The 20,161-nt window shown below is 36.8% G+C and overlaps 1 protein-coding gene across 1 annotated transcript in view; it reads left to right on the top strand.

Moving 5' to 3' along the window:
- The window catches only part of LOC131924206 (B-cell receptor-associated protein 29), a 38,606-nt gene that overhangs the window by 5,250 nt on the left and 13,195 nt on the right, over positions 1–20,161 (top strand). Inside the window, exons 4-6 of the mRNA XM_059279452.1 lie at positions 80–230; positions 2,072–2,207; positions 7,864–7,972. Coding sequence (XP_059135435.1) covers positions 80–230; positions 2,072–2,207; positions 7,864–7,972 — 396 coding nt within the window. The remainder of the gene's footprint in view (positions 1–79; positions 231–2,071; positions 2,208–7,863; positions 7,973–20,161) is intronic.

Raw genomic sequence — 20,161 nt, 5'->3', positions numbered from 1 at the left:
GTAAGTTATTCTACAACTACTTGTTGTTTAAAATATTTTTACTTGAAAATCAAAAGTAATGTTCTCTCTCCTGTAATAGATGCTGTGAGAGAAGTAAGGAAGTACTCCTCCACTCAAGTCACTGAGAAGAACTCAGCCGGCAGGCCTGGTGCCTATGAGCACACACAGATGAAGCTCTTTAGGTCCCAAAGAAATCTTTATATTTCTGGATTCTCTTTATTTTTTTGGCTGTAAGTAAAAATCTGTGCAAGCACAGCTTTAACACTCATAGAATTCTCTTTCTGCTTTTTTTCCCCCCACTTACACCTTAGTTTTTTGTTTACATCTTCATAAAAGAATACAGATAATATACTCAAATAACAAATAATTGTTGCACTGAAGAAGACTGGGAATAGAAGACATGGCCTTCCCCAGGGAAGAGCACAACAATTGGTTATCCAGTGCCAAACGTTCAGCCCTGAAAACATACATACAGGTAGCATTATACGGACTGAACAGGTTATATTTAGGAATATATATGTATATACACACACTAACAATTTGAAAAAAGAAAGAAAGAGAAACCATCAATTTGAAGGAGAATAGTAGAGGTATATGGAAGGATTTGGAGAGAGGAAAGGGAAAGGAGAAATGTTATAAATAAAAAGGGACAAAAGTTACAACTCATAGATCTGCTGGTTGTAAAGGGCCTTGAATGATTTGGTTGCTGACTTTCTGGAACCTTCTCATACTGTTCTGCAATACACAGAGTACATTCCATTCCCACTCTTCTTCACTATTCGTTCTTTTAAAAAAGTTACCAAGTTTATCAGATATCTGTGTCCTTCCTACTTTGAGTCATCGTACAAGCTATTCTCCTAGACTACTCTTCCCTCCCTGCATCTTTTTTTGTTTGTTTTTCTGGTGGCTGAAGAACTGCTTTTATTAGGGGGTGAGGAAACACATAAATATAGCAGGCACACAGAGATAAAGACCCTCCACACAGCAGGGGGTGGGGCTTGAGAAGCTGAAGCCCTGTTCGTTTCTTTTTGAGACAGAGTCTCACTGTGTAACCCTGACTGGCCTGGAGCTTGCTATGGAAAGCAGACTGACCTTGAACTCACAGAGATCTGCCCACCTCTGCCTATCAAATGCCGGAATTAAAGGCTAACCTGACCATACCTGGCCTTCTCTTCTTTGACTTTTACTTATCCTTTAGCCGCTTTCTCCAAGAAGCCCTGTCACCGGCATCTCCTCCAAAGTAGATTGGTCTGTTAAAGTTCTTAGACTGTGTCTAGACTTCAACTTCTGGTGCCTTTCACAATTATAATTAAATATTGTTTATATCTCCAACTAGAGGCCCAGGGTAGTGCTATACCTTTAATCCCAGCATTCAGGTGGCAGAGGCAGGCAGATTTCTTGGAGTTCCTGGCCAGCCTGGTCTACAGAGCAAGGTCCAGGACAGCTAGAGCTGTTATATAGAGAAACTCTGTCTCGGAAAAGAAAATTATATAAAATATCTCCAGATAGAACTTAAACTTGAAGGTAAGAACTAAGTTCATTTTCAGCTGTGGCCCCAGTGCCTTAGCAAAAGCTGCTGAAAAAGATAACTGAAGAGATTAATTATAATATCTAGCAATGGGGGTTACCTATAAACATGACAATGTTCATTTTTTAGACTTAGCCACCCTTACAAACTGATCTTTAAACTGTAAATTTCAAACTAGACCAAAAGAGAGCGGGGAGAGATTGATTTTCCTGTTAGTCTTACAGTACCATCTAAACTTCCATCTTACTCCTTTAGGCTAAAGGCCTGTAGGGGAAAAACGAATACCACTGTGTGTGTGAGGCCCTCAGGTGCTGCCACACCTGTGTGTTGCGATGCTTGTCGTCCAGCAGAGGATGTGAAGGAGTGTTTGAACTGCCAGGCTTTGATGGTAACGAGGAAATGTTCTGTTTAAACATCCTCTCCACCACCGTTTCTCTAGACATAGCAGGAGTCATTTGACAATGGCTCTTTGTGTTAAAGTCAGAGTTCCCGATGAGTAATCTAGTTATGCATTATTCTGAACTTCATCTGTTTTTTCCTCAGAGTGTTGAGACGTCTGGTCACGCTTATTACTCAGCTGGCAAAAGAAATATCAAACAAAGGAGTGCTTAAAACTCAAGCGGAAAATACTAATAAGGCTGCCAAGAAATTCATGGAAGAGAATGAAAAACTAAAATTGGTATTTAATTTTCTTTATAGAAAATTGTTTAAATGCTGTTGATGTTCACAAGGAGTAATGTACTATTTTTTAGCATCAAAAGTAGCATTTTCATTATTTATCAGCAGAAAGTGGCACAAACCATAGCATTGTTCTATGATTACATTTATTTATTTACTTACTTGCTTACTTACTTAGAATTTCTGAGAAACACTTTGTAGATGAGACTGGCCTTGAACTGGGAGATCTGCCTGCCTCTGTCCCGAGTGCTGGGATTAAAGGCGTGCGCCACCACTGCCCAGCTGATTACTATTCTTTAGGGTTGCTTGCTCCCACACTTTCCCTCAATATATACTGATACCAGTGGTCCCATTTCTGTGATTCCAGGAGGAAACATTATTGGAGCACACATTTTTTTAATAGTTTTTGGTAATTAAATTTTTTCTTTAACAAATTCATACATGTATGTAGTGCATTCTATTTACTCTGATCCCCTGTCCCCTCTTATCCCTTTCTCCTTTCCCCTACAACCCCCCACCCCCACCCACACACACACACAAGTCCCCTTTCCACGTTCCTATCTTTTGTTTTGCTTTGTAGTGCCCTGGGTTTAAAGCCTTGTGTGACCATGGCTTTAGCACTATCCATTGTAGCTGGGTGGGCTCCCCAGTGCATACACAGCTAATGACTCCCTCTCTTCCAGAATCTCTCAGTAGTCAGTAGTTCAGCAGGGGAGGTAGGGCCCCATGACCATCCATGACTGTCTGTTGACAAGGGCCCAATGAAAGTGACTACAGCTGCTGTGAGTTTAAGATTACAGTGGCTGTGTCATACCCAGAATATGGCCATTCTTGGAATACAAATTTGAAGTCCTCCATTACCATTAATTTTACTTCCATAACTTGAATTAAATCTTTATAGTTCTCTGTGTACATTTCTCTTTTGGTTAAAGTATGATTTGTTGTGTATGAAGTAGTGAGAGATTATTGAGACAACATTGATAATTTCTCATAATTTTTAAAGTCTCTTAAAAATCTTATGCTGCTTATATCTTCTGATATCCAGGGAATACATATGTCTGTCAAATATTGAGGTTTGCCCTATTGACAAAAAAATAGAAAAATGAAACACAAAATTAATTTGATTTTTAAAATCTGATGATCTCATAGATTCAGTGTTTCAGTTCATACAAATTCCCTGAGTTTTACTGAATCTAATTCTTAGAAAAAAGATTCACTGGAACTTCTAATAAATGAAACACATTTTCTTGAGCAAAGTATTTTTAGAATCATACATTAAGATTATTTCTCAAAGCCAAGTATGGTGGTACACACCTTTATTCCCAGCACTCGGGGAAACAGAGGCAGGCGGATCTCTGTGAGCTTGAGGCTAGCCTGGTCAACAGAGTGAGTTCCAAGACAGCCAGAACTACATAGAGAAACTCCCATCTTGAACATAACAACAACAACAAAAAGATTCAAATATAGTCTTCACATTATACCAAGTTAATGTCATGTTCAGCAGTAGAAAAAGAAAATCCTGAGCTCAGTCTTGAAGCTTAGCCTTTATTTAAAAAAAAAAAAAAAAAAAAAAGACCTGCCTGCAAGCACTACCTTCCATTGGTTGTAAGCTAGGCAGCTATCATATGGACAATAGGAAGAGTTCTGTGACCTTGTAAATAAGGCAGAACTCATTATCACCTACCCAAAACTTCTGTTTTGCTTTTTATGATATTTGCCTCACTTATATGGTAACAAAAAAGGTAGGGGAGGACCTCTTTTCATAGAAACATAATTTAAAAAATGCGTGTTTATGAATAAGTTATTAGCATCTTTTATGGAAACAGCATGTTAAAAACAGTTTACTTTTTTTGATTTGTTCTTTTTTTAAAAATTTATTATCATGTATGCATGATGTGTGGAGAGGGTATGCATGCCACAGTACAGCTCTTGGGAATTGGTTCTCCCCGTCTGTCTTCACGTCAGTTACAGGGGTTGAACTCAGGTCACCAGACTCACACAGCCAAATGCTTTTACCCACTGAGCCATCTCACCAGCCTTTGCTCTGTTTTGAAAAGGCATTGATCCATTGATGTCTTCTATACTTCCTCTTACAGTAATATTCTCTAGAAATCAAGATGTAGGTATGATCTGTATTAAAAAGCTAGTAGTAAATACTTTCTGCTTTTTTGCAGGGGAGATGTTTGTTTCAGCAGGACAATCAATTTCATTTTGTACTTAACGTTTGCTTGATTGTCTACCTTTTGATCTCATTTCACAATGGTAAAATCAAACCTTGTATTGATTAAATTCAAAAGCCCAGCTTTGTATCTATGGGAAGACTTTCATCTATCTTTATTGCTTTGAAATTGTGCACATCATCTTAGAGTAGTTATAACTATTGTTGGAGCACACACACACCCTTTTAATTGTTGTCCTCTTAATCTTGAACTATAAGCAGACAGTATTTTTACAGAGTTTTTGATAACATAACTCTTCACATATGCAGCATAATCAATGGAATTAATTTAGTCTTGTCTGTCAAAGCATCACTTCCTCAAGAGAACTTTGGAACTCTTCTTTTGGAATTATTTTCAAAGCCATTCACTCATGGTAGGAAATTTATTACTTGCTTGCTGGTTCCTGGGACTCCCTCAATTTCAGCCTTTTTTCTGGTTTCCTGCTTGCTGTATAGCTCTGACCCAGTCAGTGGTCCTAGATCATCAGATATGCTATACCAAAGCTAGTATGCGTGAGAAGGAAATCTGTGAACTGGATAAATCCTGTCAATACTCAGAGTATAACTAATAGACTGATAAAGTGATCAATAAAAGCTATAGGTAAAAATATAAAAAATGCTTTTATTTTATGTGGGCTTTGAAATATTAGTGAAAGAATGATAAAATTGCTAAAAACACTTCTTTATTCTGTATACGAAGAATATTATCTAGCAGAAAACACACAATCCTGAGATTCAGAGACTTTCAACTGGGTGCTAATGTCAGCACTACAGTAACTGGCAGTGTGACCTAGGGCAACTCTCCTCATAGGTTCTGAATTTCAAGGTTCTGTGGCTTTAAATAATAGTTAATGCTATGCCAAATATTACTTCAGGTGCTTCACAGTAAGATATTAACTCTTTTAATTCTTGAACAATCCCATGAGGTTTGTATTGTCTGCATTTTATAGCTAAGAAAACAGGGAGAGAATGGGTTATAGTAAAAATAAATGATACAGTTACAGAAAGTTTGAGGCCATGCAGCCTTACTGTAGTACCCACATTTACAACCACATATTTTGTCCTCTCAACTACTATAATGTTCTATAAAAATGATGCCTCTTTGGTGCCCAAGGTCCGTTTCTCTTCTGATAATTCAGTTGAAGTTAACTTTTATTTGTGTTACAAGGCTGATTCTCTTTAAGTAGCCAAAGCTGGTCTTGAAATCACAATATTCAGGGTGGAGAGATGACTCAGAGGTTAAGAGCACTTGCTGCTCGATCTTCCACAGGACCCTGGATTCAGTTCCCAGCACCTACATGGTGGCTTAAAGCCATCTGTAACTCTAGTTTCAGGGGATCTGATGACCACTACTGGCCTCCATGGGCACCAAGCACACATGGTACACAGATATACATAAAAATAAATACACTTTAATCCCAGCACTCGGGAGGCAGAGGCAGGCGGATCTCTGTGAGTTCGAGGCCAGCCTGGGCTACCAAGTGAGTTCCAGGAAAGGCGCAAAGCTACACAGAGAAACCCTGCCTCGAAAAACAAACTAAATAAATAAATAAATAAATACAGCTTTAAAAAGAAAAAGAAATCAAAATCCTCCTGCCTCAGCTTGTCACCCAAATACTGGTAATTCAGATGTGTGCTTCCATGCCTTGCTATCAGTTAATTTTAACTGAACTGCTTTAAAATGGCAGCATGGAGCTCTCTACTTCTCACTGACCTTTACTCCCACCAGCTTCCAGGGTGGATGAGAGTGGGTGGGCTAGTGAAGACGTGTTCCTCCTGTAGCTGGGAGCTGGCGAGTTGCAGACTCCAGAGCTCTTGGTCTTTCTCCAACATGAAATTAGGGATAATAAATTGGAGCAGTTTTACAGGTGCAGTAATGAAAGCTTATTTACAAGACTGCCACAAATCCAGCTTTTCCAAGTCGGTGGCATAAATAATTCAAGCAGTCACTGTAAACATTCCTGCAGCTCAGTGGTTCCTTTCCAATTTTGGTAATCACCCCAGTGCAGTAATCCTCTACAGTGAGCTTTTTAAGTTTTTAAATCTGCTCTGACTTTACAAATGTAGCTCTTCTTTTCTAGGCTAAAATTGTTTTGAACTTGAAGTAAGCAACAAATTGAAAGAGGCTTAAAGAAGTTCTCATCCTGCTTTTTCAGACAAGTTTTTTGATTCTAAAAGGTCTGATGCTCTCCCCGTTTCAGAGTATGCTCCGAGCCTCTGCTCTCTTAAAAGCTATTTAAGAGATAGTATGTTCACTGGAGCTTTAATCCCTCCTGGGAGCTGCCTGCTCCTGTCCTACTCCAACATGGTGATGCCATGTTTGTGCTTATTCCAGCTTTATGCTCCTGCTTTTCCTTTCTACCAAGTGAAAGTTACCAAAGAAAGAGTATAGGTCATGGTTCTCTTACACTGTCTTGCATGCTAAAATGTTTGTATCCACTCACTAGTTTTTCTGAGTTTTGTCTGTTAAATGTATCCCTTTGGTGTAGAAATTCTTAAATTATCATGTTTCCCTAACCATGGAAGCCACCAGAATTAAGCTGCTGCCACTATGTTTAGTCTACTGGCCCATGCGTATGAACACATAAATTTATTTTCTATTTATCTTGTGTGTGTTGAGGAGAGGGATACTAGTCCATGTTGTTGTATCAGGATTTTTTTTTTAGGGCCACCAACCAACTCCCAAGTCATGACAAGGAGTCTTATTATTAGTTATGAGTGCTTGTCCTAGTTTAAGCTCATTTCTACCTAGCTCTTTTAGCTTAAATTAACGTGTTCTTCTTTAGCTACCTTTTTGCCTCGGGGCTTTTTACTTTTCTTTCTGTATGTATTACTTTCACTGCTTTTCATTGCCTGTCTGGCCCCAGGCGTCTCCCTCATTCTCTCCTTCTCCTCCTTCTCTGGTTCCTCTTCTCTCTTGAGCCTATATTTTTCCTCCTACTTATTCTCTCTGCCTGCCAGCCCCACCTATCCTTTCTCTGCCTAGCTATTGGCCAGTCATCTCTTTATTAGACCAATCAGGAGCTTTAGGCAGGCAAAGTGAAACAGATGCAACACATCTTTCCATAATTAAACACACATCCTTACATCATTAAACAGGTGCAGCATAAACAAATGTAACACACCTTTACACAGTTAAAGTAATATTCCACAGCAGGTTGTGAGCTGCCCAACATGGATGTTGGGCACCAAACTCAGGTCCTCTGGAAAAGTAGTATGTCTTCTTAACAGCTGAGCTGTCTCTCTAGCTCCACAATATCAATTTTGTGTGTTTGCTTGCTATATCAGGTTTCTATTAGATTAGCAAAAGCACTTTATAAAAAAAATTATTAAATACCTAAAAAGACAAATTAATAAAAACCAATAATTTTAATTTATTCAAAAAATATCCAACTGTTGCAATATAAGCTTATTTCTTCCTATAACTCTTTTATGATAGGTACTAAAAAACCATGGCAAAGATGAAGAAAACATTTTGGAAACTGAAAATAAAAAACTAGTAGAAGACCAGGAAAAATTGAAAACTGAATTGAAGAAGGCTTCAGATGGTGAGTTTGTGTGCATGTGAAAAGGGGAAGGACTAGCAGATATTGTATGCTGTCCCATATGCCTCACTGTTTTACCTTAAACAAAACTAATGGCTAATGCCCTCGGGCCAAGCACTAATAATGACCTATTTATAAATTTCTGTTCAAATATGAGATTAAAACATTGTGCCAAGAGAAACATGTTCTGTTATGCAGAAAAACAGGTAGGTGTTTCAGATCTGTGTTGTAAATACAAATGTCCTTACCTCAGCGAAAGAGCTGTGAGCTTGAAAACTTTCTTGTAAGCATATTTTTATAAAATGAGTCACTTTTTTTGTCATCATGTATTTCTTCTTTTATAGAAATAATCACAAGGAGACAGCCTTGGTACAATAATACATATCTTATCTTAAGCCCTAGTATTTCCAACACACTAAATTTAAATTTTTAAGAATTTTTTGAAACAGACTGAAAGTAAGCATCAATCTGGGATATCAGCTGAGAAATTGAGGCTTTGTGCCAAAGTACATTGCATTGTAAGTTCCGAGTGGAACATCCTAAATCTAAATCCATGAAGGTAACTGTTTTTGCACTTAAAAAGTTCAGATTGTTCTTAGTCATACTTGCTACATATATAGTAAAGTATATACCCCAAATCCACTGTCATTCTGAAAAACTCTTTGAGTGTGTGTAGCTTGACCCCTGGCAATGTATCTGCATGTGGAGACAGTTAATGCTTGATGTTGGCCAGACACAAGGAAACCTATTAAGTATTCATGGTTAAAATTGTTGGGTTAAGGTGATGATAAATGCATAGGTCTTCTCCAATTTTAGATCTCTTCTAATACTTTAAGTGAAGGTAAAAAGGATTCAGTGGCTAAATTAAAGACCTACTTGAAATCATTGAGTTTAGGTTTAAGTTGCTCTCAGCATATTAGAAGTTCTCTGAAATATAACTTCCTATTTTAAATATCTATTTACATTATTTGGATAGGATTTATTTTATGAAAGTATGTTTGGATTTTAAATTGAAATTCCAAAAATAAAAGCTAATTCTATAAATAAAAACTCAGATTAGGACATTTCATGTGATAAAAATTCTTTAGTCATTTTACTATTTCTTTTATTTATTTTTTTATGTGTGTGGGTGTCTTGCCTGCATGTATGTCTGTGCACCACGTATGTCTGCCTGGTGTCCTCAGAGGCCAGAACAGAGGGCATCAGATCCCTTGGAAATGGAGTTACAGACAATTGTGAGCTGCCATGTAGGTGCTGTGAACTAAACCCAAGTCCTCTGGAAAAGCAGCCAGTGCTCTTAAACACTGAGATATCTCATTAACCTCTACAGTTTCTTATTTAAATTTAAATGGTAAAATAAAAACAGCAAAGGTAGTTTAGAATTAGTGAATTAAAAATTCAAAGTACCCTTCTAAACAAGGTTATTTGGTATAGCCACAAACTCAAATGTCTTGTTATAATTTAGTATTATTACATTTATTGTAATTCCAGAAGATTTAGACAGTCAAATTTTATATAAAAATTAATGTAGTAGTCCCCTATTCTCTGCAGTGGTGGTTCTATCTTTTTTGTTTGTTTGTTTAATTTATACAATGTTGGTGTTAATCCTTTTAGAGAATGTAAGGATTTCAAAAGTACATTTAATTAGTAAAAATAAAGTTATAAAATCTTTTTTTAATATCTGACAAGGATCTTTTTTATGTTGTGAATATGTAATATAAAATTTAAAGAAATGAAAGCAGAGAATGTAACTCAGTTCATATAGTGTTTGCGTAACATGTACAGTAACCTATATTCATTCCCTAACACTTTGTAAACCAGCCATGGTTCACCCAGAACTCAGGACATTGATGTAAAAGGGATCAGAAGTTCAAGGTCATCTTAACCTACAGAATAGGTTTCAAACCAGCCTTTGAAGCATAAAACTGTCTCAAAAAAACTTTTTTTAAAAGGATTTCGGTCAATAAAGTGCTTGTCAAGCAAGGAGGAGAATTTGAAGCTGGGCATGGTGGCACGTGCCTTAAATACCAGCACTTGGGAGGCAGAGGCAGGCAGATCTCTGTGAGTTTGAGGCCAACGTGGTCTACAGAGTGAGTTCCAGGATAAACAGAGCTACATAGTGAGATTCTATCTTGAAAACAAACAAAGGATGAGGCCTGAATTCAGTCCCCAGCAGCCATGTAAAAGGCAGCATGGTGACAATCAGTTGTAGTCACACCTCTAGGAAAGCAAAGACTGGAGGATCTCTGGGGCTTGCTGGATAGCTAGTCTAGAATCATCAGTGACCACCAGATTCAGTGAAGAGAAAATACCTAGTGTTGACCTCTTGGCTTCCATGTGCACACACCTACTCATGCACATACAGATAAGTAAGTAAGTAAATAAATGTAAAAAAGACAAGAAGATCTGGCAAGATGGCTCAGGAGTGAAAATATTTGCTGGCACCACTGACTACCTGAGATGGATCCCCAAGACCCATACAAAAAGGTGAGGACCAGTTCCATCAGGTTGTCCTGTGACCTCCACATCTATGCTTATGTGTGCGCTCTTCTCTCTCTCTCTCTCTCTCTCTCTCTCTCTCTCTCTCTCTCTCTCTCTCTCTCTCTCTCTCTCTCCTCCCTCCCTCCCTCTCTCCCTCCCTCTCTCTCTCCCTCTCTCTCTCTCCTCCCTTCTCCCTCTCTTTTTCTCTCTTTCTGTCTCTCTCCCCCCCTCCCTCCCTCCTTCCCTTCTCCCTCTCCCACATTAAATAAAAATAAATGAATGTAATATTTTTCAAAGGCGAGAATAGAGGGTATTTTTATTCCTCTCCAGTTAATTTAGTTTCTTCTTTGCCTTTCAAAATTTACAATTCTGAGATATTTTGAACTTTTACTTCTTAATCCTGACGTAAAACCAAACTGAACATTACTTCAGTATTTATTTAATAGAAAACTTGGGTGTTTGGAGAAAATGAACTCTTTAATAATATAGGCATTGTGTTTATAATCTGATAACAAGATATGCCAGTCCTGCTTGTGTTTGAAATGTAGACTGACCACTTTCAAAGGGAGTCGGGGTAAAGTCAAAGCAGACTTTACCTGTTTGAGTGTGTCCTGTTTGGTTCCTTCAAGAGGTGCAATATTTTATGAACACATTCCATTTACCTGGAGTCCTTTTTTAGGTGACAGTCTTAATGACCTTGAGAAACTCAAAAGTTCTATTTCCAGAGATGTTTCTTTGGCTGTTTTCTTGACTTATACCAGACAAATTCATGTAGGCAAGACTAAGAAATTGTGTCAGTTGATAGAAAAAGTATTGTGATTTTAACAATACAGTGTTTGACATACAAATTCATTAAATGCTCGTTTATTTCTAGAAATTGAAGATATTAGGATGGCATTGCTTGAGAGCTTTTCAAAATGATCTTTTAGGTTTGAAACCCAAGTAAAAACAATGTCATTTTTATTTTATAGTATGTTTTCCAAAGGAATTTTTTTAATTTTGTGCTTCTGTGATCCACCCTAAGGATATTCTCCATATTTTATTAGTGAAAATAAAGTATTACAGATAAAAGTTTACTTAAATTAATATTAGCACCAAATTTGAAAAGTAGGCTTCTTTAGGCAGTTATTTAGAACACTCTGCCAGAGGCTGGAGAGATGGCTCAGCAGTTAAGAGCACTTGTTGCTCTTCCAGAGGACCAGAGTTTGATTCCTAGCACCCACATGGTGGATCACAATTGTGTGTAATTCCAGTTCTAAGGGACCCAGTGCCCTTTTCTAACATCTACCCAGGGCCATTCACTTGCTAGGCAAGCTCTCTACCACCGAGCTAAATCCCCAACCCCAAACTTTTTTTTCTTTTTGGTTTTTTTGAGACAGGGTTTATTTGTATAGCTTTGGAGCCTATCCTGGAACTCGCTCTATAGACCCAGATGACCTCAAACTCACAGAGATCCACCTGCCTCTGCCTCCCAAGCACTGAGATTAAAGGTGTGGGCCAGCACTGCCCTGCCTTATGATATTTTTTTTTGAGACAGCATCTAATGTAGCTAAAGCTGGTCTATAATTCCTGATCCTCATGCTCCAACCCTCCCAAGTCCTGGGATTGCAGCTGTAAGCCACTTATGCCTTACAAACTTAGTCTTTCACATGCATTTGTACCAAAGCCACCATCTTGTTTTTAAATTGTCAGTGCTGTAAACGGTTTATTGGTACTAGCTTTAGTCTTTCTTTGTTACCTTTTAATGAGATTTTATTATTTGAGTAAGGAAAGACATGCCTTCTTCCTAAAAATTTACATATCTGGAAGTTTTTGCTTCTTTGACATACCCTTTTATGAGCTGGAAAAAGTTCCTACTAAGAGCAGTGTAATGGTAGAGCACTTACCTAGCATGTGTGAAGATCTGTGTAATTTGTATATTAACACGTATACACATAAATATCGAAACATATGTAGTTTATAAATATAGTCATTTATTTGATGAATATAGCAATTAACAATATATAATTCATAGTATATTAACTTTTTAAAGACAGGGTCTCTTTCATCCATTGTAGTCAGGCCTCAAGCTCTATGTAGCATGATCTTGAACTTCTGACTTTGTGCTTCTACCTCCCCAGTATTGGTATTATAGATGTGTACCACCAACCCCATGTTTTTGGTGCTTGAGATCAAACTCAGAGTTTCATATATTCTAGGCAAGCACTCCACTGAGCTACCTCTCCAGCCTATTAGCTTTTTAAAGTGATGATAACCTATGACTAATCCTTTTAGTTAGGTAAATAATGCATTTATTAATTCATCTCTATATTATTATCTCCACATATGGTTGATGTTATTGTTAAACTACAAAATGAGTCTTGCTTTTTATAAGATTTCTTTCTTAGGACAAATATATAATGATAACATTTTTATTCTGTTTGTTTCCATTTTACATTCCTACTCAATTATATTTTCCTTTTCTGTAAACTCTTTACCTGTTCCCAACATCTATAACTGTTTTAAGTGTCTCTAGATTACTAGGAGAAGTAACTATGGAGAAGATAGTAACTTAAAAATAATATATATATATATATATATATATATATATATATATATATATAGTGTGTGTGTGTGTGTGTGTGTGTGTGTGTATAATTGACATCACTAGCAATTATCTATACCAAGGAAATATGCTACAGGCTGCAGGAATATGAAATAAAGATTCAGCTGTATATGGTAAAACTATACCTAGAAGGACCAAGGAATTCTTCCAGAGGAAAAAGCCAAATCTCAAGAAGTATTTAGTGTTATTTGGCTTTTAATATATCAGCTGTTTCCTGCTATGAATTTCTTGTGCACTCTCATAATTTCCCCAAGAACTTTTATCAGTGTGGATGGATCATTTCTTGGGCATATACTTTAAAGTACTTGAATAAGGTCACATAGACAAGGCTTTCAGCCTGCAGGCTTCCTGATCCCTTTTTAGCATTTGAACTGGATATCTGCCTTCTGCAAATACCCCCTTTAGCAAGCATCCAAAGATAGGGCCAGCTCCAGACTAGAACAAGCAACAGATAGACTAGCCACTAGGTGCCTGACACCCCTGAATTCAGGTAAACACCGTTACAGAGACACAGCCTGTCTCCTAGGCCAAGTGCCTGGCTCCTAGGTGCATAGCTTTGCTTCTTGTGCAAATCAAGCTCAGATCTCCCCTTCTCACAGCCCTAGAGCAACTTCTTAGAACAAAAGGTTTTCTTCATACCAGGTGTTTCAAGCTGTGATACAAATTGACTGGCTATCAAGTACTCCTCCCCTGCCCTGTCAGAAAATGGCGGCATAGGATAGTAGAGGCAGTTTTATTTTAGTGACTTAAGAGACTTCTTTACCTAACCACCTGTAATATTGTAGTTTGAGCACATTTATGATAGACTTGTAATGTTTCACCTAACCACTTTTAAGAATATATTTTAAGCACATAAATTTCTTTTCCAATTTATTCCAGACCTTATTTGACCCCACCTCCTCTATTCACTCCCCTTTTGGGTTGCAAATGAAGCTGACATTGATGGCTTTGCTGGGGATCTTGTGTTGTATTGTAGAAGACTTAGTGTTGATGAGGTTGTAGACTGGTTCCCTGAGAGAGCATTAAGCAAGAAAAAGCAATTTAATGAAGAGCTTATAGTCCAGATGGATGCATCAAATATATATACATAAAACAATAGTTTCACTTCTTCTGAACAATACATGAGTTAGTCTACACCCACCACCACCAAAATGCTTGAGTAAAGATAGCTAAATGCATACTAAATAAAGAAATGTTCTAAGGGATAAGGATGTAATCAATGAACACAGTTCTCTAAATGTGCTGATAAACTTAAATTGGCAGGAAAATGGATGAAATGGTATTATTGTTTTGAGTGGGGCAAAGCCTAGGAAGCAGTGGATGATGGTGAGAAAATGTTGGGTCCGCTAAGAAACAAAGAATGATTTAATAACTTAGTGTTCGTTTTGTTGTATTTCCTTCCTAGGTATACATGTCTACTAAAGACCTTCATGGTCTTCATGAATATATCACTTTATAAAAGACTTATTTTTATTGCAAATATATGTACAATGAATGACTTTTTAGTTTAAATTATTCTCTATAGTTATTTTATTTATACAATGAAAAGTTGAAAGCTTTGTGGGTGAGTTTTTTAGTTTTCTTTTTGTTTGTTGTTTGTTTTAATTCTTTTTCAAAGACCCTGGTAAGATAACCATTCTTTGCTTGAATTATATGACCAATGGACTCCATTCGTAACTTCACCTAGAAAGTAGATTTTTACTATTAGAAGTTGTTTAACTTTGGAAATGTGTGAGGAAGGACAGGGTAATCTTGGTCAAGTTGTTAAATCTCTTTAGGGAACAATTTTCTCTCCTGTAAAATTAGGTAATAAACTAATCTGTAATGTCTGTTATGTGGGTCCAAATAATGTAATTAAATAAGAATGAATATGGGAAATATCTTCATTGTTATCCTTTTGATCTCTAAGTTTTTTTTTTTCATGAGAGAAAGCTTCACAGTGACTTCCCTTTCTCCAAAACATAAATCCAGCAGGTGGTTAATTAAATATTTATGACTTCAGAAAGATGTTTCAAGCAATCATTAGGGCAGGACCTGGCATGTTTGATCCATCTGTTAGCTATTAAATCCTCAATGTTGAACTCTCTTGGGTGGAGTGTTAGGAGGAAGAAGAGGATGTGTGCCAGAAAACAAAATGACTTATTACTGTATGGTTGCTTATGTAGAACATCTACTGAACCCACTGACTTGGAATGATACAAGTTCATGAGAGGAGAATTGATTTGAAAAAATAATCAGCATGTTCTTTTCATTATTATTCTATTAAGAAAATAAAAATGAAACTAGTTCTATTCAGCCATTTCCAGGTTTTAAGAATGTTTGCTTTTACAAAAAAACATAAAACCTGTATCTGAACATATTGCCTAGCATTTCTACATATTTCTAGTACTCTATAAAATAATATTCACCTAGCGTACCTGTTTTTAACCTTTCTTTCTAACTTTAATTTATCCAAGTTTTGCATATACATCAATTTAAATGATAATTAGAAGAAGCTTACCATAAAAAAAACAACAAGGAACAAGTCCTTTCTGTTCTTTGATCCCTTTCTTGTGATACTTGCTTCATGTTCTTAAATGATTATGGTGGTTATTTTTGATCTTTCCGTGTAGAATATCATCTTCTGCTTTCTTATGAAAGATGAAACAAGGACGCATGCCTTTCTTTGTTTTTTGAAATGGGGTTTCACTGTGTTGCTATCCTTGGAACTCTCTCTCTAGACCAGGCTGGCCTTGAACTCAAGAGATGCAGCTGCCTCTGCTTCCTGAGCACTGGGATTAAAGGTATGCACCACCACTGCCCGACTTGTATCTTTTATTTTAAAAAAAATCTGTTTCTAACTTCTACTTTCATGAAAAAATTTATAATTTGTACTATATTGCATTATTATAACTAATAACTTTCACCATCGTTCTGAGCATTCTCCTAAGCTCTTTTTTAGATTCCATGTTTTTTATTTTTGTTTACTCTCTTTTTGGTGGAGTATATCATCTAAAAGCTCTCTGCAGAAAAAAAATAGTTAAGGGGTAAATAATTTAATGAATGAGTCAAATTGAACGAAATGTTGCTTTAGCCCCTCACCTTTGGTTATAAACTGTTTAATCTTAGAATTTCGAAGGTGTTGTGCCTCTAGTTCTGATAGCCATTGTTTCTATTAATTATAGCTAGATTTCATCCACTCCCTGGACTTTTTGTATATAGCTTGTTGTTGTTATTGCTCAATTTTGTTTTGTGAGAACTTTAGCTGTTTTGTTTTCTTCTGTGATGCTGGCAATCAACTAGGCACTTGCTCTTACCACTGAGCGACATCCTCAAACCTTGTTTTGTTTTGCCTTTAGGAGACTTGTGAAATCTTTTCAATGTCTCCAAAGATACAGAATTCCATCTGGAGAGATCTAGAGGAAGCAGAATCAACAAGACTTGGGGTATAAGGAAGAGTAAAGAGTTAGGAAGACTCTGGGTATTGTTCGAATCTTAGGTGGTCTTTTAATAAAATACCCAAAGCCAGATATCAGGGTGAAAGCTGAAAGATCAGAGAAGCAGAACAGCCAGCCACTAGTTCTTACCTCTACAAAATCCTCAGCCTAAAGAGAGTGAGTTTCTGTTTCCTCACACCTTATCTACCTTCCTCTGCCCTGCCATATTACTTCCTGGGATTAAAGGCGTGTGTGCTTCCCAAGCAAGGGCATGAGATCTCAAGTGTTGGGATTAAGGGTCTGTGCCACCACTGACTGACCTCTGTGTCTAATCTAATGGCTGGCTCTGTCCTCTTATCCTCAGGAAAGTTTATTAGGGTACACAACATATCACCACATTTTCCCTTTTTTGTCTAAAATAATAAAAGAAGGTTATAACTAATATAAGAAAAACTTTATAAAATATGTACAATAATTATATACAATATATATAGTCAAGAATTGCATTAACAATATCCAGTCCATTAACATTTGACAGATTCAGAGAAAATACTCCATTATTTATCCTATTTTGGTGAGTCCACAATGTTGTACCTAATTCACTTTCTATCCTAACTTGTATTACCAACTGAAAACTTATCTTTTGATGTCTGTCAAACTTATACACTTTATACATCCTTAGTGAGTTTCTTCTCTGAATTTGTTAACAAGGAAAACTATATCTAATCTTCAACTCCCTCAGAGACCTGAGAAGGAAATAATATTACCTAATTAAGCAGGAAGTACAAACAAGCAACTTGCAAAAAATGTGAGAAATGACAGAAACAGCTGGCTGCCTAGACAGTCACCCAGGATTTCTCTGCAACATTGGGGCATCCATCTTTGGCCTACAGGCCTAGCATATCTGACAGACTCATCTGTGAAGCAGGATTTTCTAAAGGGCCTTCTCATCTCATCTTGGCAAGGTTCATCAGTCCTTTCTTTTGTGTCCTGCTTGTCCATTTTGGACAGCATACTGTCAGCAGTCAAAGCAAGGGTACTTTCTTGTCCAGTGGCTAACTTTTGCCACAAAGAAACTCCATATGGAGTTTCTTCAATGCCCATCATGTTCTCTGAAGTAGATTGGTGCTGCCAGGAGCAGATATGTCTCATAGTCAGAAAAAAAAAAAAATAAGAATCTGTTATCAAAACATCTTAAATGCCATATTCTGTAGATTTCTAAAGTGTTTGAAGATTACTTCTGTCTAAAATATATTTCTGTTTGACATTGAAAACATACCTAATATGACTACAAGTTCGATTGTAATGACTAATAACTTGCATTTCTTTATATCCTAATTAGTTGATAATAATAACTTTCAAGGACTAGAAAATTACATTACATTGTTAAATGAGTTGTATAGGTACAATATATTGAACAAGATTAGAAGTATATTAGAAGTATAAGTAGAACAGTATTTTCTAACAAAATCAATCTCAAATTTGTATAAATATACATAATTTATGTACAGTCTACAAAAATCCAATTCAATGAAAAATATTTGAAACTAGTAGTTGCTTTCTAAAAGTAGATTCAGTAATCTACCTTTTTATCTTATCATCTCTATATCCTCTTCTTTTTTTCTTTTCAGAGTAGATTCAATAATCTACCTTTTATCTTATATCTATATCCTCTTTTTTCTTTTTCTTTTTTTTTCAAACAAGAACTCTAAATCTAATCTCCTTTGTTTAGACTTTTTCCTTACCGTTAACAATAACTTGTAACCAACTATTCTAAACAATGACAATTATACATAACCCATTGAATGACCAAAAACCACCCATCCCACCTCTTGGAAATGTGGGTGTCATGTTCTTAAAATTACTTCCTGCTGTCTGGGGGCAAAGGCATCTTTAGGGAATCCTGAAAAGAAAAATTTTGGGTTAATTGTCAAGTCCTGGGAGAGTTAGCTGTATCATTTGTCATCCAGTCACTGCATAATAGGAAAGTGTAGGACTTGTCTCAAGTCCTTGCTCAAGTAGTCTGTGAGGCTGGATCATCTCAGCTAGCCATCTCAAAATTGCCCTGAGCAGTTTGTAGTCCAAAGCCAATCTTTGGGTGGTGTTTGTCATCTTAGTGGCATTATCATTGTCCTGATGAAATCATCCATGTGGGATCCTATCATCTCTTTGGAGACTTCAAAGATCACATTGGGTCAGATTTTTCCTGTTCTTGGTAATTTTTTTCTGGGTAATTCTCTTCTTCTTTGGATGCTTACTTGTCCAAAGGTCTTTAAATTCTTCAAGGTGGTTGTTTTTCTTTACCTGAAAAGACATAAACAAAACCTTTCCCCAACCCTAACCTTGGGGAATTTCCAAATCTAGTCCTTATCAAATTTCTCTGCCCAGACATCACTTTCTGGGATTAAGACATGTATGCTTCCCAAACAAAGGCATGAGATTTCAAGTGCTGGGATTAAAGGTGTGTGCCAACGCTGCCTAATCTAGTTGCTGGCTCTGCCCTCTGATCCTCAGGAAAGTTTATTAGGGTATACAATATATCACCACACTGGGTTTTTAGTTTATTGGCCAAGATTATTTTTAACCAAGGTAAGGATCAGAGGATTAGTAGACTCCTTTATTTTTCCAAGCAGGGGAGAAGAAATAATGTGTTTGGTTATAAATATGCTGAGTTTGAAGAATTGAAGGACCATCTGGATACTGTAGTGAAAGTTCCCAAAAGAGTTGAAAATACTAGTTTGAGGCTCAGAAGAAAGGCCATCTCATATTAGAATCTAGACCATCATGCATCCTTACAGCTAATAGCTAAATTGGGCAATTGATAGGAATGCCAAGACTGCTTTGAGTGAGAAGAAGTCTGAATGTAGAACTCTGGCACATAAATTGAAAATTGCACTGAGAAGACAGAGGAGAACTTTTACATAGTGACTGTTCCACTTAGGGTTATTTAATGCTTGAGACCCCTAAATTGCAAGAGATAACTATGTTTAGTGGTTTAGTGTATATAAATAGTATTAAGTGTTACTATTGCTCCAGAAGATTCTTTTTTTTTTTTTTTTTGGTTTTTTGAGACAGGGTTTCTCTGTGTAGCTTTGCGCCTTTCCTGGGACTCACTTGTTAGCCCAGGCTGGCCTCGAACTCACAGAGATCCGCCTGCCTCTGCCTCCCGACTGCTGGGATTAAAGGCGTGTGCCACCACCGCCCGGCTTAGAAGATTCTTAAATACAACATAATATGTAAATATAAAAATAAAATTTACTTGAGATCTTACTCTTTAGAAGACATTTTGAAATGGCTGACAGAAACAGCATTCATGAAAACAAAAAGATCAGTAGGTTAGGTATATGAAGAAACTGCAATCTATGAAGTAAACATCACTGCTCAACTGCCCCACCCCCTCTCCTTGTACTACTTCCCAATGTGGTATTTTCTTCAGAACAAGGTTGACAGTGTTTTCCTTTCACTTTCCCCTTTTCCATCTTGTTTCATACTCTTTATTATTGATGAGATTATTGTCAAGGGTAAAATTTATTTGAAAATTTGTATTTAAATTTTATTAAGTCTTCTCTTAAAATCATTTTCTTGGGAAAGATTGACCCAGTTGCCCTGTATAATGGATCAGTAGCATCTTCTTATGCGTGGTGGAGTGCCCTATAACTTCTTAACAAAGTACTCCATAGTTTATGTCTA

Source organism: Peromyscus eremicus, chromosome 14, assembly GCF_949786415.1.
Source record: "Peromyscus eremicus chromosome 14, PerEre_H2_v1, whole genome shotgun sequence".
In the NCBI taxonomy this organism is placed as follows: Eukaryota; Metazoa; Chordata; class Mammalia; order Rodentia; family Cricetidae; genus Peromyscus; species Peromyscus eremicus.
The sequence above is the reverse complement of the archived record's forward strand: the minus strand, read 5'-3'. Positions and strand labels throughout refer to the sequence as shown.